The sequence below is a fragment of the Asterias amurensis genome, chromosome 2 (assembly GCF_032118995.1).
Source record: "Asterias amurensis chromosome 2, ASM3211899v1".
NCBI lineage: Eukaryota > Metazoa > Echinodermata > Asteroidea > Forcipulatida > Asteriidae > Asterias > Asterias amurensis.
Genome location: NC_092649.1, coordinates 7,267,453 through 7,285,725, shown reverse-complemented (window position 1 = coordinate 7,285,725; position 18,273 = coordinate 7,267,453). Strand labels below are relative to the sequence as shown.

General features: G+C 39.3%; 1 protein-coding gene across 1 annotated transcript; it reads left to right on the top strand.

Moving 5' to 3' along the window:
• The first annotated feature begins 6,444 nt into the window (after positions 1 to 6,444).
• On the top strand, positions 6,445 to 16,483 carry LOC139950689 (NXPE family member 4-like). Its single transcript, XM_071949485.1, has 5 exons — positions 6,445 to 6,653; positions 8,533 to 8,787; positions 13,015 to 13,790; positions 13,901 to 13,956; positions 15,533 to 16,483. Exons 2-5 carry the CDS (start codon positions 8,704 to 8,706, stop codon positions 16,324 to 16,326), a joined length of 1,710 nt encoding a protein of 569 aa, XP_071805586.1. The 5' UTR covers positions 6,445 to 6,653; positions 8,533 to 8,703; the 3' UTR covers positions 16,327 to 16,483.
• The last annotated feature ends 1,790 nt before the right edge of the window (positions 16,484 to 18,273 follow it).

Sequence of the window (18,273 nt, the reverse complement as noted above, 5' to 3'; positions counted from 1 at the left end):
GACGGTAAACGAACTCCGTGCGTCTTGCCCCCTCGTGGGTGGGATTTAACGATTTTGTTGGTGGTGTTTTGTCCAACAAGTGGAAGACATAAAATGTGAAGACACCGTGTTTCATTGTGTTAACACAGACGGTGATTTTCGTATGATTGAAATGTGCATGTGCAACATAAAGACTCAAGTACAAGTGACACAATTTTAATTGGTTCGCAGTCAAACCATGTTTGTGCATGTCTACTGATGGGGTAGATTGAACTGTTGTTATGTCATTTCTACCTCCATAGTATTACCTCCATGGTATTATAATATATAGAAGAGTTTGCGGTAACACCATGTAAGACGATCAGAGCATACTGATCGAAACGTCGAGTTGAAACCAACGGTTCTTTTCAGAACCACCCCAACTCATTTAGAGATTATTACATGGTGTTACCGCAAACTCTTCTATATCTTATCTCCACGCAAAGTTTCAAATCCTACTCCATGGTATTATACTGCCTCAAACCCAAACGCAGTAGTCCTATCACAATAAGTGTGTGTTTGTTCCCCCGCACGTCAACTTTCCACAAATGCCTCCCCATCCTTTGTTTGAGGTATCAGATGATATAGACTTCTCTGCATTTCCTTTTGTTATGTCTCGTTTTTGCCGAGGAAGATTTTCAATCCACCAACTGAAATCTGCTTTCATTTCTGGTGTAATTTTCATGAATGTGTCATAATTGCCACAGTGTTCTTTCAATGCATCCACTTTTTCCATTTCAAGAGACCTATAAAACAAAGGTCCGTATTCTACAGCCGGAAGGCTGGATATTAATAGTCCAATGACTTTAGCCACCGATCTTATATGCATCGTATCTGAACAACGTAGGGCCTTGCATTCCTCAATAATAAAAACGGAGGATTCCTATTGCGGCACAAATCTTGAGAATCCGTAATTTATCTCGACAAGTGTCGTTGTTGGGTTTGAGGTGCGACTAGTCGAGTAGTACTTTCACCAGTCGCCAGGCCTATCATGATGGGATCTTGCTTAATGAAACATCTTGTGCGAATGTCACGCTCTGCTCTGGAAGCAAAGATTCAGTGCTTATAGCAGAAACAGTGAATTCTGCGCTTACGTCAAGCGAAATAGACTGCTTAGCATGGATTACTTTTGTCTGCGTGCTTCCAAGCTCGCACATTATATTCCGCGCTTGCACAGTATTAGCGAGAAATGGTGATCGTAATCGCAGAGTTTTGTGGTTATCAGAACCATGAAATTTTGCCCTGTTAAGTAGGTTTGGTAAGGCCTACACTCAAACATGTAAAAGTAAAACAAACAATTTAGTACATGACGGGAAATCTTGTGAGACTGGTCCAATTTGACTCTGCTTCACTGCGTAAGCAAAGAATTGACGATTCAGAAGCGTGGATTATGCGCTTACATTGAAGCATATTTCACAGCTTAGCAGGTATATTTTTGCTTGTGCGCGGGGAAACTCATCATAATGTCATCTTTGCTTCACACTTGCACTGGTATTTCAGCGCTTGCACAGTAGCGGAGAATGGTGGTTGGACATATGCGGGCAGATCTTGGTTGAAGCAGGAACCATAAAACTGGGCCGTGTTCTATAGGGGGCCTTTATGAGGGAAATTATAGCTTGATATTTTATGCTAGTTTTGGTCTCTGCGACGTACACATACAAATACAGGGTCAGATACAGACATTACGGTGCAGAGGTCGTGCAATTGAAATGTCTCATAATAACAGCGTCCCCTATCAGCAGGAGTAGGAAAGGAGTATCCTACAAAACTATGTGTTTTTAAACACGTATAGTATATCAAATGGAAGCTTAGGACGTAAGCTTAATTCCTATCGTAACAAATACTAAAATTCTTTATTAATTAACCACGTGACCCTCAATTGCATATTTAATTAGGTAATTGCTGGTAATTCAGCACCCACGTACATACACTCAGCGTGTAGTGTTTCTTATTTTAGATTACAGTCCACCAAAATAACCCCAAATGATTTGTACAGTGGGATTGAGAGGGGTCCTTTTAAACATTCTTTAACGGCCTTGGTCTGGGTGAATTTGGGCCTTGCTTGCTGTGCATAGCCCAACATTACATAACGTGACTTTTGACTGCATTTCAGACAAAATTCTTGAACCGGCATGAGCAATAAACCTCGTTTAACGAGGCCGTTATGTTTTTTTGTTTTTTTTAATAATCAATTATTAGCTTTCTGACTGATAAGAAGAAAACAAAACTTCAAAAGTGTTAAACTTACCAGTCCTATTAAAAAAAATTATAATTAAAGTTTAACATGTTTACCTTGAGCTTTGAAGTATAACTTAATGCTGAGCAGCCACCAAGTCCATGGTTGGTTGGTGCTGGTTAATAAAGTTAATTCGTCTTTTTTGTTCATGTTATTTTACTATCAATTTCCTAATTTTTACACAATTCCATACTATTAATTTTGTGTACACCCAGGTCACTGCTGCGTATTCAACAAATCATTCGCTAACTACAAACATGTTCTTGACTGCCACCTTTGGAAGAAGTGACATGGATGTCGACTGAACACCTCTGGGATTTTTTACGAGAAACATTATTCAGGTAAGTAATGGATTTCCTTAGTATCGTAATTGAGTTAATTAACTCATTCATTTATATATTGTTAATTTTTAATTAACTAGTGATGGAAAAACTTTGCAAAAAGATACTTCATGCCTGCACATTTAGACATACAATTGTTTTCTCACCAGGTTGATTTCATTGAGCTGTTCAGAGCCTCAATTCCTGAAAGTCCGCCGGACCTCAACCTGCTTGCTGATCGACAAAACCATCACCGGTTCCTAAAGTCATTGGATGACCCAAGTGTTTGTTCCTCTTATTATTGGAGGTAAGCAGGAGGGTGATCCAACATTGCTCTCAGATTTTGCAAACTAAGTTGATTTATAAGCGATCTCAACTGTCTACAGTGCCACTAAGAGTAAGAGACTTTGGCGATGAAAAAAACTATTCAATGATTAGGGATTCCTCTTGTTTCAAGAACGTTGTCTGATTAAACAGCCACTTGTAACCAATGCTGTAACCCATTCGGCCATTTAAAAGGGAATGTTTATCACATTGAAAGACTTCGGCTTTACTACATGAACATGTGCGTTATCACCCAGTTTTCTTGACACTTCAAGTAGCCTATTAATTTTACAACTGTTCTTTTTCTTTTGACCACAGGTGGTAAACCAACGGAACAAACTCTTTAAAATCTGTATTTTGGGTAAATATTCCAACAATTTTTTAGAGGCTGCAAAATTTATTTTATCCAACTTGCATTTTGAATAATTTGTAAAGCATTTTCCTGCCTCTTTTTTTTTTCTCATCTGTTACAATATACGATATATATGTTGGGCGCGATCGGTCAATCTGCGCGATCAACCGATCTGCGCGATGAACGATCAAATTAAGATCAATTGGTCGCGCAGCAATCGGTCGATCGCGCAACAATCGGTCGATCACGCAATGACATCTTTGAGCGATTGACCGATTGCGCTACGAGTATTTTTTCCCGTTATCAGCGGATCGCGCAGGAAAGGCTTTGCGCGATCTACCGATCGTGCAGGAATGGGTTTGCGCGATCGACCGATAGTGCAGAAAAAGTTTTGCGCGATCAACCGATCGTGCAGGAAAAGTTTTGCGCGATCTACCGATCGTGCAGGAATTGGTTTGCGCGATCGACCGATCGTGCAGGAATGGTTTCGCGCGTTCGACCGATCGTGCAGGTAAACTATTCCTTAGGGCGATTTCTCAAAGCAATAAAATTCATAGCAGGAATTCGGCCCCTGAACATCAGCCGATCGCGCCAAACAATTCCTGCACAATCGGCCGATCGCGCAAAACCATTCCTGCACAATCGGCCGATCACTCATAACCATTCCTGCACAATCGGCCGATCGCGCAAAATCATTCCTGCACAATCGGCCGATCGCGCCGAGCCATTCCCGCACGATCGGTTGATCGCGCATGTTCGTTGCCGAATGTTGGGCGATCGACCGATTGTTGCGCGATCGACCGATTGATGCGCGATCGACCGATTGCTGCGCGATCGACCGATTGCTGCGCGACCATTGATCTCCATTACACTGACTGGATAGGACATTGCGCTATGCTGCGTGCATAAACACGCGGCCCAACAATGGCGGCGCAATTCCTTCAAACGGGTAAATTAATGTGCACTTGGTCGGGTTTGAGTCTGTCAGTTGAAGTTGTAAATTGAGAATAGAAATGTGGGGAAAACATGACGATCGATAGTTTGAAGTATGAAAAAGTTTCTAAGTGAAATGCAATAAAGCAAACTAACTTTACATTTGTTTCTATCAAATGCCCTATTAGTATTATGATAATGATATTTAAATTTCTAAACAAACACTCGGCCGAGAAACTGTATTGGGATTCAGGTACATGTTTTTTTTTATTCTTTCAGTTCATTGAGAAAATGGCAATAAACCATATAAAGACAAAACAAGAGTCGCTCCTACAATAAACAATTCGAGTAGGCACTAGAGTGAGAACTACATACTCGCTCAAATCGAGGGAAAAGAACAAGAAAGATGAAAACAAAATACAATGTGATAATTGAGAGTTGACTCCATTACCAAATTTAAACTTTTTATTGTTAAGCTTCTATTCATCATGTTAATTGAAAAACAATCCCAACACTAAACTTCCATAACCGTTTTACTGTTCCGCCAGAAATAAATATTTTTATTTTGGTCACAAATAAAGAAGTCGGCTATTTCCGAGATGACTGATCCTCTCAACGAACTTGTATCGTCTGTACATAATTCGCATATACTTGTCGCTTTCCCGAACCTTTTAATTATTGATGCTATGACAAACATCTGTTGAAATCCGGGCTTCCCGTCCTCGTCGATTCCAGACAACCATCTGTAACGGAGCGAAAACAAAAATAGTATTGCTCGGTAAAAATAACAAATACTTGGCCTATAATAATTATTTTATGAAAGATAGTTTAAATTTCCGGCTTATATTTGTAACGTTAGATATAATAATAATAATATGAATCACTAAAAAAATGCAAAGGCCTACCTACTTATGGAAAGACAATCCCTTTGCCGACTCAGTTTTCCCTCCTCCAGTGATTGACAGCCGCGCACGACTTCACCATCAGCATTTTTAGTTTGTTTGATCCGACTCCAATTGTATTCATCCCCAAATGACAATTAAAGGGACGAAAACTTCTCTCTGCTTGCAGCAACTCCGTTTAAAAGTGTACAGCGCATTTCGTGTGACGAACGGTCTTCACCCGTTTGAAAAAATACGCGCGCGGCCTGCGTTTGGACGCGATGTCCTATCCAGTCAGTATAATGGAGATCAATGTGCGCGACCAATAGATATTTCAATAGCGCAGCGCGATCGGTCGATAGCGCAGCGCGATCGGTTGATCGCGCAGATTGACCGATCGCGCCCAACATATACAATACAATCACACACACAGTGTATTCTCAACAGTGCATTGACCTCCCAATCTCTTAGCTGCGCGCCAGCTGGTGAGTCTATTTTTAGACGGATGTGTATTTTCAAGAAATAGTGAGAAATTGTGAGAATCTACTAGAAGACTGTATTTTAGGAAAATGGTGTAATGTTAAGAAGTTTGTAGAAATAAGACATTTCTAGAACACCCAACTTGGTATAGACTGTGCAAGTCTCGCGCGGATTTGAACTTCCGGGACCATTGTGGTCCCAACCTTATGGAGTTTTACGTTGGGGAGATTTTGTTTCGTCCATTACTTTAGTTTAATGTAGTTTATGACCATAAAAATGACATATGTTGTTAAACATGTAATACTAATTAACATCATATATAAAAGTAAAAATAAAGTCAACAAAATAACGAAGAAAAACCGATATTTAAACTTGACCTCGGGTCAGGTTACTTGGTAAAAATTAAGAATTTGTGCCCATCTCCGATCACGAAACTTACGCAGACGCTTGTTTTGGTCGCGCGGGGTGAAACAACTTTTCATTGGTCGTTTAGGCGTCGGCTTCCTCTTTAAACTGCGTCACGCGTTTATCTAACGCCCTTGCGACCATCGTGCGTCCGCGTATAAACCAGCTTTGAGTAGTTTCACATTCGGGCGAAGATTTACAAAAGGGGTTTCAAAAAATTTAAGATCAAACAAACATCCTCGTCCCAGAGTTATACTTTTGTCTATACATAGACTTTAACCGATAATTGTGTATGTGTTTGAAACTGCTAAAACTAATTTAAACAAGCTCTATAGGGTAGTTTTGTTGTTCAGATTCGGCATTAAGAATAAATTTAAGCAAAGATTTGATTCATAAAAAAATAAAGTTCTTCAGTTGTCGTGTTTTCTCGCTCCGGTGCGCGCGAGACTTGCACAGTCTATTATAAATACGGGCTGAGAGAGACATCAGTTTCAAGGTAGCATAAGGTAGCATAAGGTAGCATAATGGATGCAAACCGACTGTATGCGGCCCCAGAGAGCTATTTGGTGTGGAGCTGAATTTTGTTCCGGGAGAGACAGTTTTGTGAGCTGAATCTGCAGTTCCAGTTTTGTGATCATCGGTTCCCGTATTTGCGACGGTCATCACGCCGCCGTTTCGTCTCGAGACCAGTCGTCGTGTTTTAGGTGATTTTTCGCCCCAGTTGCAGCTAATTTGTGCACCTATAAGGACTGAAATGTGTTTACCAGTATTGTAGTGCCTCAAGCTCTCGCCCGTAAAATCTTCTTGTTTTTGTAAGATCATTTCTTGATTTATTACTCTTAGTATTGTAAATTAGTATTGATCAACATTTTATTGTTATCATCTTTGACGGCTTAAGAGTAGTGTTTTATTAAATCACACTTGTTCATGTTGTTTATATCAGTGTGATCGTGTTTGATTCTTTGTTGCGTCAAGTTCAAATACGGGCGAGACTTGCTTAGTCTCCACAGAAGGTAATAAATAATTGATTACAAGCAAATGCAATCGTACAATAATAGAAAACAAAAACTAGAAATCAATGCAAAACACATGTAGGGGATGGAGGGACCCATAAAAAGCAAACCTTAACGAGTACGGACCCCCCCTTTTTTCTTTTTTTTCTAACGAAGAAAGCAATGTAAGCAATTCTATTTAGTGGGTGTAATCTTATGTAGCGGGAAAACAATTCAAAATTACAAGAACAAACACAAAAACGGTAAAATAAAACTTAACCATATATTTAAATGAAGCAGATAAACAAAATACCCAACATCATAATAAAACATAAAAGGGAACACTAGTTGTGTAATAAAAATAAATACTAGAGAAAATGGGCCCCACAACTCTTGCTGGAAAAAAAACATGTCGAAATATACCATTGTTATCCATTAGAGACGTTTTGTAGTCACTTTGGTTGGGGAGCGAGGAATCTAGCAAAAACACACGAAAACCCAATGGCTGGGACATCAGTTTATGCACCAGACAAATCTATATATGGATATTCTTTTGAATATTTTATTTTGTGCATATGGTCCGTGATTCATGGTCCATTGAATATAAGTGGTCGGTTGTGTATCGACAACAGACTTTTATTCTTTTGATCACCATCAGCCCATGTACAATAAACTTCAACGGCTGACGATTGCACTTTTGGTATTGTCATTGTTAAACTCCGGTTCCATTGTGTGCTGTATGTTACCCTCCACACATAGATTTTCTTGTGAATAGTAGCTGTGTATGATTCATGGTTCGCTGAATAATGTGGCGATAACAATTTGAACTGAATGCTTGATTTATTATCTAGAGGTCAAGGCTTGAGGCCAGTAAGAATATTGTGCACGTACACCATGTAGTTTTTGTTGGAAACCGTTTGCTAACAGCCATTTCTGTTACCCTTTTAAATAAAATCAGAAAATTGATAAGTTTGCTTGTTGCATAAAACTCAATTGAAGATGATGCCTGAATTGAGAGTTGAAACCAACAGTTCTTTGCAGAACCACCCCAACTCATTAGAGAAAGTCGTTACATGGTGTTTGACGTTTCGATCAGTATGCTCTGATCGTCTTCTGGAGAAAGCTTGAAGACGATCAGAGCAAATCTTATCGAAACGTCGAGTTGAAACCAACGGTTCTTTGCAGAACCACCCCAACTCATTAGAGATACTCATGACATGGTGTAGCCGCAAACCTTTCCAGAAGAAAATGCTGTTTAGACAGGAATTATGAATAATAAAAACGATTGGTAACATTTAATTTTGCCTGATATAAGCAATTGCTTTGACGTGAATATTGACGTGAATATTTGAATTGGCACAAATCGTGAATATTCACGTAAATATTTACGTGAATATTTCCGATTTTGGAAAAAAATCGTGAATATTTGCGATTTGGGCATATATCGTGAATATTTACGCAAATATTTGCGTTTGGTCACAAATCGCAAATATTTACGTAAATATTGACGTGAATATTTGCGATTTAGGGCAAACTCCATGAATATTGACGTCAATATTCACGTAAACATATATGTTCAATGTCCCTTCAGGGCCACCATATTGACCAACTTTAGTACGGCGTGTGAACGACCTCATCGAGTGTCACTGCGGGTAGACTGGGCTATATACGGGGAGTGCTGTTCCACCGATCGTGTTTTATCACCGCTCGCTAAAATTGATCATCACCGATCGCATAGGACCACCACCAATGACTCTGCATAATGGCAGCTAATTTTCTATCTCGACGCACTGTTTTTGGAGTTGTAGTTGGACTATGTTTGGCCTTAGTGTTGATCCGTAATATGGTAAGTCAGTTTCTGTGTATTCTGCCCTCTCGGCATCATTTAGGCAGAGCCATGAATTTCTCAGGTTAATGTCTGCGCAACGTTTTACGTTTTGATTATTTTGACCACCATGTCTTTTACTTGGTTGAACCACCGTCTACCAGTAGAGAGTCACCACCATTGGCTCCAGACTAGACTAGATACAATCCAAATTACCACTTTCATGGAGCTCATCACTAAACCTTGTCTACTTGCCGCCACACCACACCTGCAACTTATATATTCCTTGAGGAGTTTAGGTGATTTTCGAGACGCACACTTTCATAACAAGCCCCTGAGAAAGACTCTGCTGGGGTCGAAAAGTCATCGCATTAACTATTTTTTGCATTAATCTCCAGTAGTCTTTTCGTTTGGTAAGTTGTTTGCAACAGCTAATTAGCTGTTCCGACCTACCGTCGGAAAAGGTACTAATTTCGTCGAGATTTTTTAAACGTTTCAGAAACGTTTTTTGTTTGTTTCTCCCCAAACGCGATAGGTTTAACGCACGATTTTTTGTGGCGACGTTATCTTAGAAACGGTAGAAATGACAGACTTGAGTTCTATATTAAATCGAAGCTTAGTACGTAACTTAATTACCTATCTTTCTGAAAGTTTGTATTAATATACTCAGCGCATTAAGTACCTTTTTTGTGGGTACGTGAGCTTTATGAGACCTCGATATTATTAGCTGTTCCGACTGTCCGTCGGAACAGGTATTGTTTTCGTCGAGATTTTTATTATTTTTATTATTAGCTGTTCCGACCGTCCGTCGGAACAGGTATTGTTTTCGTCGAGGTTTTTAAAACGTTTTAGAAACGTTTTTTTTTTTCAAAACGCCATAGGTTTAACGTACGACTTTTTTGTGGCAAGATAATCTCAGAAACGGTAGAAATGACAAACTTGAGTTCTATATTAAATCGAAGCTTAGTACGTAACTTAGTTTTTCTACGTATGATTTTTAATCTCTTAATCAATTAGCCGAGTTATTAAAGATATGAATATTTAACTAGGCAATCTTGTTAACAGCATATCTCCCAAAATAAACGTCCGATTTTCAAAAATTCTTCATATATTGATTCTCTGGGTATTGAAGATGTGCAAAATGAAGTAATTTTATATATCACGTCATCTTGTAATTATTTTTATTAAATGTATACAGTTATTATATACGAAATAAAATCGCGACGTCCGTGTTGATAGATCCAAGTTTTTGAGAAAGGAGTAAAAAATAAATGTCACGAAAACTATTTAAGTCTCAGTTTTAGCATGGAGGTAGAAATGGCACATGGTTTTAGCAAAGCATGTAAAAACATATTAAGCTCTGAGCGTCGCGCGTCTTTGACCGGGCTCGTTTCAGGCGACGAGCGTAGACGACGAAAATAGACCGCCCGGGATTTGGAATGATTTGCGGGTAAAGTCACCTTGTTTGCGCCGAGGACCAATTGCCTAAACTAATTCCAGTGTTTCGCGTTACTTTCGGAAATTAGACCATGATCGACAAACAAAAACTCTTTGACAGGAATACAAAAGCAGAGATTTTTTTATGCTAATCGTTTCTCTGGTGGTTGAGTGGCTCAGTTTTATAGAGCTGCTTATAATAAACAGGCAAAACATTTTGCTTTAAAAAATTGCAGAAATTGAGCAGAACACCTGGATTCACAACTTGAACATGAGGCATAGTTAAGCTGCTTTTTGTGTTTAAAAAGCTATTATGTAGTTTGGTCCTGGGCCAATGGCTTTTAAAGGAAAGAATCGCATCGCTTAAGTAATCAGGGAACTGTGCTTACGCTAAGCGTATTTTACAGCTTAGCAGGGAATGTGTTCTTCACGTCACAATTCGCATCAACAAATTTGCTACAGTTGACTAATTGTGCTCAACTCCTGCGAAACTTTCACTGCGAAAACAGTGACTTAAAAATTTGATTTGCATTCGCAGGAAAAACCGTGCTTTACTTGAGACAAGAGTACGCAGGGGCGACTAGTGTGCTTTAGTGTTAAAGTCGTGACTACAAATTATTATTTGAGTCGCGACTACTGTTTTTCTCTACTCCGTTATAATCGTGTCCACACATCGACTACAAAATTTGTCCCGAATACCTGTTTGGTGAACCAGTTTTGTTGGGTACTACTATTCGCAACATAATTAATATTGCCCTTGCGGCATAGCGGCACAAATCTTGAGAATCCGTACTTTATCTCGACAAGTGTCGTAGTCAGGTTTGAGGTGCGACTAGTCGAGTAGTAAAATTCACTAGTCACCCATTTGCAACATTACATGTTGTACACTTCCCAAAACTGCTTTAGATTAAGATATATTTTATAGATGGTCATTTTAAAAGCATCAGAACTTATAGAAACAGTGTAATTATTTTAAAAAACCTGTATTTCCGGGGAAGTTTTTCAAAGATCATGGGTACGGCGTAAAACTTGATTTGAATAGTCAAAATTGTAAAACTGTTAACTTGACCAAGTCCTTATCCCATTTTCGACCGGTGTTGTTGCGTTTTTTGGTTCAATATACATAGATTTCTTACGGGCACCGACTAGCACAAGTCTAAACTTGTTCCCAAAATTTTACAAGCCTGAGCATGGTGCGTCGTGGACCGGGTTCATTTCAGGCGACGAGCGTGGACGACGAAAATAGACCGCCCGGGATTTGGAATTATTTACGGGTAAAGTCACCTTGTTCGCGCCGGGGACCATTTGCCTAAACTAATTCCAGTATTTCGCGTTACGTTCGGAAATTAGACCATGACAAACAAAAACTCTTTGACAGGAATACAAAAGCAGAGATTTTATTATGCTGACGTTTCTCTGGTGGTTGAGTGGCTCAGTTTTATAGAGCTGCTTATAATAAACAGGCAAAACATTTTGCTTTACAAAATTGCAGAAATTGAGCAGAACACCTGGATTCACAACTTGAACATGAGGCATGGTTAAGCTGCTTTTTGTGTTTAGAAAGCTATTATGTAGTTTGGTCCTGGGCCAATGGCTTTTAAAGGAAAGAATCGCAGCGCTTACGTAATCAGGGAGCTGTGCTTACGCTAAGCGTATTTTACAGCTTAGCAGGGAATGTGTTCTTCACGTCACAATTCGCATCACAAAATTTGCTACAGTTGACTAATTGTGCTCAACTCCAGCGAAACTTTCACTGCGAAAACAGTGACTTAAAAATTTGATTTGCATTCGCAGGAAAAACCGTGCTTTACTTGTGACAAAAGTAGGCAGGGGCGACTAGTGTGCTTTAGTGTTAAAGTCGCGACTACTGTTTTTCTCTACTCCATTATAATCGTGTCCACACATCGACTACAAAATTTGTCCCGACTTCATGTTTGGTGAACCAGTTGTGTTGCTTACTACTATTCGCAACATAATTAATATTGCCCTTGCGGCATAGCGGCACAAATCTTGAGAATCTGTACTTTATCTCGACAAGTGTCATAGTTAGGTTTGAAGTGCGACTAGTCGAGTAGTAAATTTCACTAGTCACACCCATTCGCAACCTAATTAAAAATTTGTTCCGACTACAAACCACACCAACCCATGCAGATCAATTTGTTTGCATGCAGGTCGTGAACGATCCCCTGTTTGGTTTCCCTTCCCTATTGTTGTTTCTGAGTTCATGTGTTTGTTGGTCATGCGTGGGGCAGCATGCTTCCGAGCAACAGTAATTTGGTTTACTTTTGTTACCCCTGACCCGCATGATTTGTCCTTGTTTTTTATCCCTTATGATTGTCGTTCCCATTTGGTTCTGTTTTCCTCCTGCATGCTCCGCCCTCAGCCACCCTCTTATTGTGTTTATTGTTTGCTTTTGTTTTCTTTTTCAAATAATTTATTTAAGTTAATTTAATTTAACCTTATTTATTCTTTTATTTATTCTGTATTTATTTTCCTTATTTCTTGCTTTTTTATAATTGTTTTTTTTCCCGTTAATGTTCTGTCTTGTGCTATTGTAACTTGTTTGTTGTACCTTGTATTGGTCGAATAAATAAATAAATATAATAATAATAGTAAGATAAAACCAGGCAAAACCGCATTAAAATGCATGGGTTTCGGGTAGAGTGTTTTCAGTGTGTACAGTGTTTGTCAACGGTGGTTTACTCCACCTGATTAAGATTCTTTGTTCCCCAAAATGCTCACACTGTACTTTTTGTTCCTTCACGTTAATTCACTGGTTTAATGGTCCAAATGCTTCTTTTTCTATTATAGTTGTCCAAAGCCATAAACGAAATTCCGGCCATCCGCGTTGCTCCCCAAAAAGTAGAGGTACAGCGGAAACAGTTGCCTGCCGGTGGGAATATGATTGAAAACTTCATTCTTAAGACTTGGGACATCAATGTATTTAAGAATTTTGACTCGTCACACACTACGAGAAAGAACGTGTTTGCATCTGGCCCGTCATCCATGGGTATCACCAGTCATGCCAAGACTATTGTCCAGCTGATATCGCCAAGAGGACACATTCAAGTCGGAGATATCATCAAGTATCGGATTCAGGCTAGAGATTCCGAAGGAAGGGATCGGATTATTGGCGGGGATTTCTGGTACGCCACTCTAAACTCTACGAATCCGCTAGCTAGTACTGCTGGTTATGTTATCGACTACAATAACGGTACATATGAAGTCACATTGCTGGCAGCGTGGGCTGGTCAAGCTGAATTCAGACTCATTCTTGTGCATCCAAGTGAGGCTGTTAACCACCTTAGAAATGTGGTCCGGAATTCAGAACATAGAAGCTTTTGGACTGGATACTTTAACAAGAATGGCAAGAAAAGCGAGTCGAGTGCTTGCTTTTTGAGAAGTGGCGGACCCTGGACAGAAATGTGTGAATATCCAGCACACCAAGCACTTGGGAAGACCATTTTCTTGTGCCAGAAACCGAAACGATTTTCCTGTAATGATTTTAACTCTTACAAAACGGACTGGGATAAATGCAACGCAAGAGCAGACGAATTGACGGAAGGCAAAGAGTACTTATTCAAAAGGTTTGTGAACATTGTTTTGAATCTGTGTTACTATTCTTTGATTTTATTTTTTTCGTTGCTGAAATTGTTGATCTCTAGTTATTAAAATACCAGTTGTTATTTACCCGCAGCCCATATTTTATGCAACCGGTTCAGATAAAGAAGGACGGGACACTTAAAATCGAAGGTAAGCATTGGCACCAGCGCTCGTTCCATACTTTCATTTTATAATATTTGTAGTCTAAACTGAACGGAGGAACATGACTTAATGGGATTAACCCGTGGCTTGGATGAGTGGATAGTTCGGGTATTTACTAGTAGAGTAAGGGGTGTTATATAACTGGATGTGAACCTGTGACATTCAGAGTAACGTTCCGGTGATGCATCAACTGAGCTGTTTAGCCCTCTGGCCGGCGAATCCTATATTTTGTTAATATTCTTCGTTCGGGCGTCATTAAGTCATACAAACGTTACACTTCCGTAGAGCCAGATTGATCTCGCCTAGTAAACGAAATAACCAATAGAAAACATTGTATTGAAAACTACATCTAAACTTCTTATAACGATTTACGGGTTCCTTTATTGATCTCTGTGGATCCCCGCCTCGGTAGTGTGGAGTTGAATCACATCAGGAATATCTAAGCGAGAAGTAATTAAAGGCAGTGGACACTATTGGTAATTACTCAAAAATAATGATTAGCATAAAACCTTACTTGGTGACGAGTATAATGAGGAGAGGTTGATGGTAAAAAACATTGTGAGAAACGGCTCCCTCTGAAGTGACACAGTTTTCGAGAAAGAAGTAATTTTCCACGAATTTGATTTCAGACCTCAGATTTAGAATGTGAGGTCTCAAAATCTACCATCTAAACGCACACAACTTCGTGTGACAAGGCTGTATTATTTTTATTTCATTATTATCTCGCAACTTCAACGACCAATTGAGCTTAAATTTTCACAGGTTTGTTATTTGATGCTTATGTTGAGATACACGAAGTGATGAAAAGACTATTCCTTGACAATTACAAGTGTCTTTAAAGCCGTGTTCGCACTGGACTAATACTTTGGGTAACTTAACCATGACGACGTGTAACATTCCGACGGGTTAACTTTCCCACCGTCCGCACTTGGATTTATTTGACTCGGGTAAACTAACCGAGACCATGGGCAAACTAACCGAGTTGGCCCCCTGCGTAACATTGACAAGTTCCATAATCTCGAAAATCTTATTATTCCATGACAAAACATGTCCCCTTCTTCGGGTCACGGACGGATGGGAGATTTAACCGAGTCGTCGCGTCCGCATTGGACTTTCTGGCTCGGTTAAACTGACCTGGTCAATCTTCCTGGGCACCTTTGGCTCGGTTAAACCATGGTTAAACTACCCCTGGCAGGAAAACTTCCTGGGCTGTTCGCATTGGACTTAAAATGTGCAAGTTGTTAGTTTACCCAAACTAAGTCCAATGCGAACAGGGCTTTAGACTGGGTATTTTTTTATGAAACCGAAATAATATAAGTACATGTACTTAACCGAATATGTTAGACACTGTTGCTCATAGTGACAAGGTGACTTTATAACTCTTTTTAAATTTGCTTGACGCGTGCATGATTTTGCGTCACCGTAAAGTAGACGAGCGCCTTCGCTCTCGGTAGGTCCGTTCCTTGGTCAAAGTCCCTTGGGAAATATACGTGCACTATTGGCCTCACTGCCAGTCAGTATGTGTTGAATAATCCTGTCATATTTTGATTTTCTTCTTATACAGCTGGATTTCTCCCTCCTCTGGAAGACTTACCCCGATGTCTGCCCGACCAAGAAATACCAGCTGTCCAGGGGTATTGGTTGAACGGCACATGGCACTCAATGCTCTGCAGAATGCCAGACTTTCCAATGGACGTGCTGCGTAAATGCCTACACGGCAAGACACTCCTTTTACATGGCGACTCAACTACAAGACAATGGTTTGAGGAATTCCACAAAGTATTACCAGCAGGCGAACGGATTGAAAAAACTACAAATAAACCAGGTGAACTAAAGCCAACCCAAAGTTTAATTGTTTCAACCAACCTTACCATATATTTCTATTTTCACCCGGATAGGTACGGATATGTCACTTATGCAAGCAAAGGCATGGAGTACGAGGTTGATGTTCTTGACAAACTAACGACCCTCGACTGCCGGAGGTATATCATTGTGCTCAGCCCCTGGGCACACTTTACGTTGTGGACAAGAGATGGCTTCATAGAACGAATGGCATTGGTGCGGAATGCTGTGCTTCGCTTACGCAAACGTTGTCCTGATATTATAATTGTGATCAAGGGACCTCACCCGAGACATTTTGCAAATTACTTTATAAGAGTGAATTTTTCTGATTTTCTTGCGAAAGAGAATGGCTATATTTTAAGGGATGCTTTTGAGGGGACCGGTGCATTCTACCTACCCGTATGGGACTTGAACCTTTCACATCATTCGCGTAACCAACTGCATATGCCTAAAGAAGTTATTGCACAGGAACTGAAAATGTTTCTAGGATACATTTGTGATAACTTAACGTATTGATTCGTTGCCAGTGAACCAAACAAGGAAAAGAACATTCGGTTGAAAAACAATATTAAAAAGGGGAATAAAACGAAAACATACAACCAAACAGGTTTGTGTTTGAACACGGCGTAGTGTTTTGATCCCCCTTGTGGTGAGGGTGTCAGTTTTTTATGATATTTGTGTATTTTTTTGTTCTTTTGTTGCATTTGTATCATGGACTTTTCGGTCTGCTTTTTATGTAATTTACTGTAATTTGTGTGTAGTTTGCGCCTTTATTTTCTTTTGTTGCATTTGTATGGACTTTTCGTTCTGATTTCTGGCCCGCAATGAGATTGCTTTTTTAATATTCTAATAGAGACAGATTTGAGAAACAGGGAGTAATATTGGTCCCATGCCATTTTATGCAAGCCATCTCGCGCGCTGGGCCTTATTTCATAAAGCCCGTGAGCACAATAACTTGATAAGAACAGAAATGTATTGCCAAAAAGAAACGGGTCACCAGCCAAGATTACATAAAGTTACATTGTTGTAACTGTTGCCCACTCAATTTTTTCTCGGCAAAGAAATTGTGTTTTTTCTGCTTAAAGGCAGTGGACACTATTGGTAATTACTCAAAATAATTATTAGCATAAAACCATACTTGATTACGAGTGATGAGGAGAGGTTGATAGTATAAAACATTGTGAGAAGTGACGTACTTTTCGAGGAAGAAGTAATTTTCCACGAATTTGATTTCGAGACCTCAGATTTAGAATTTCAGGTCTCGAAATCAAGAATCTGAAAGCACACAATTTCATGTGACCATGGTGCGACAAGGGTGTTTTTTCTTTCTTTCATTAATATCTCGTAATATATCTCGTTTTATATTTCATTAAAAAAAACCTTGTCACACGAAGTTGTGTGCTTTCAGATGCTTGATTTCGAGACCTCAAATTCTAAATCTGAGGTCTCGAAATCAAATTCGTGGAAAATTACTTCTTTCACGAAAACTACTCAACTTCAGAGGGAGCTGTTTCTCGCAATGTTTTGCTCACAGCCTCTCCCCATTACTCGTTACCAAGTAAGATTTTATGCTAATAAATATTTTTAGTAATTACCAATAGTGTCAAATGCCTTTGAGCAACGCCACAGCCCGATTTTTGGCCAACCCAGGTTGGAAAACTAGGGAAAGCCATCATAATGCAAATCAAAAACTTTTAAAGAAGTTGCAGAAACACTCGTGAATTTGTTAAAACATCTTTTATTACGATTGAGTGTTTTACATTTGGCCGTCCATACCAACCAAGACGGTTTGTTTAACAAAAAAGGGGTCTATACATTGCCATCAACATGATCCCGACATCCCTGACAAATGAGATTCAAAATAATAGAATAACTGACCGATTTGAACCCACATTATTATCACAGAACAAAACTGAGTGTGCAGCTTTGCAATTCCCCAACCGCTTTGTACTTTTTGATTATAGCATAAAGTGTGAAAATATTTCTATAGCCTATTTTTATAATCTGGAATAAAGCAACTAAATATATCTTTTGTGTGTGATTGTTTTTTAAATTAGGAATGTGTTTAGCTGCAGCATTGTTGAACGGTTCAATAACAACCGCAGATTTGTCCATAGACCCAAGTAGTTGTAGACAATTAGTATATAACAGTTTATTATTAATAAGTTAGTAGTTAGTACATGTCACCGTTTCTCAATGATTCATCTGAATCGTGGCTCTTTAAGCCCTCCGGGTTTCTACCGGGATCTCTCTCAATTAAAACTTCGCATTATAGTTCATTCCAAACAATTCATATTATGGTGCCTTGTAAGCCGCCTGTATCGGATTGTTTAACTTTATTTAATAATATTAATAATTATAATAATAATATTAACAATGATTAAATCAAGTTTTCTATATCATGTGTAAAGTGTTCCTTTCTTTTCTTTGCCAACTCTCTTGCTTCATCTGAATCGTGGCTCT

Bases quoted from the DNA above. Each gene is read 5' to 3' on its own strand.
- LOC139950689 (XM_071949485.1), top strand. From the start codon at position 8,704: ATGGCAGCTAATTTTCTATCTCGACGCACTGTTTTTGGAGTTGTAGTT. The intron at 8,788-13,014 runs GTAAGTCAGTTT...TTTCTATTATAG, and splicing joins TAGTGTTGATCCGTAATATG to TTGTCCAAAGCCATAAACGA. The intron at 13,957-15,532 runs GTAAGCATTGGC...CTTCTTATACAG, and splicing joins CGGGACACTTAAAATCGAAG to CTGGATTTCTCCCTCCTCTG.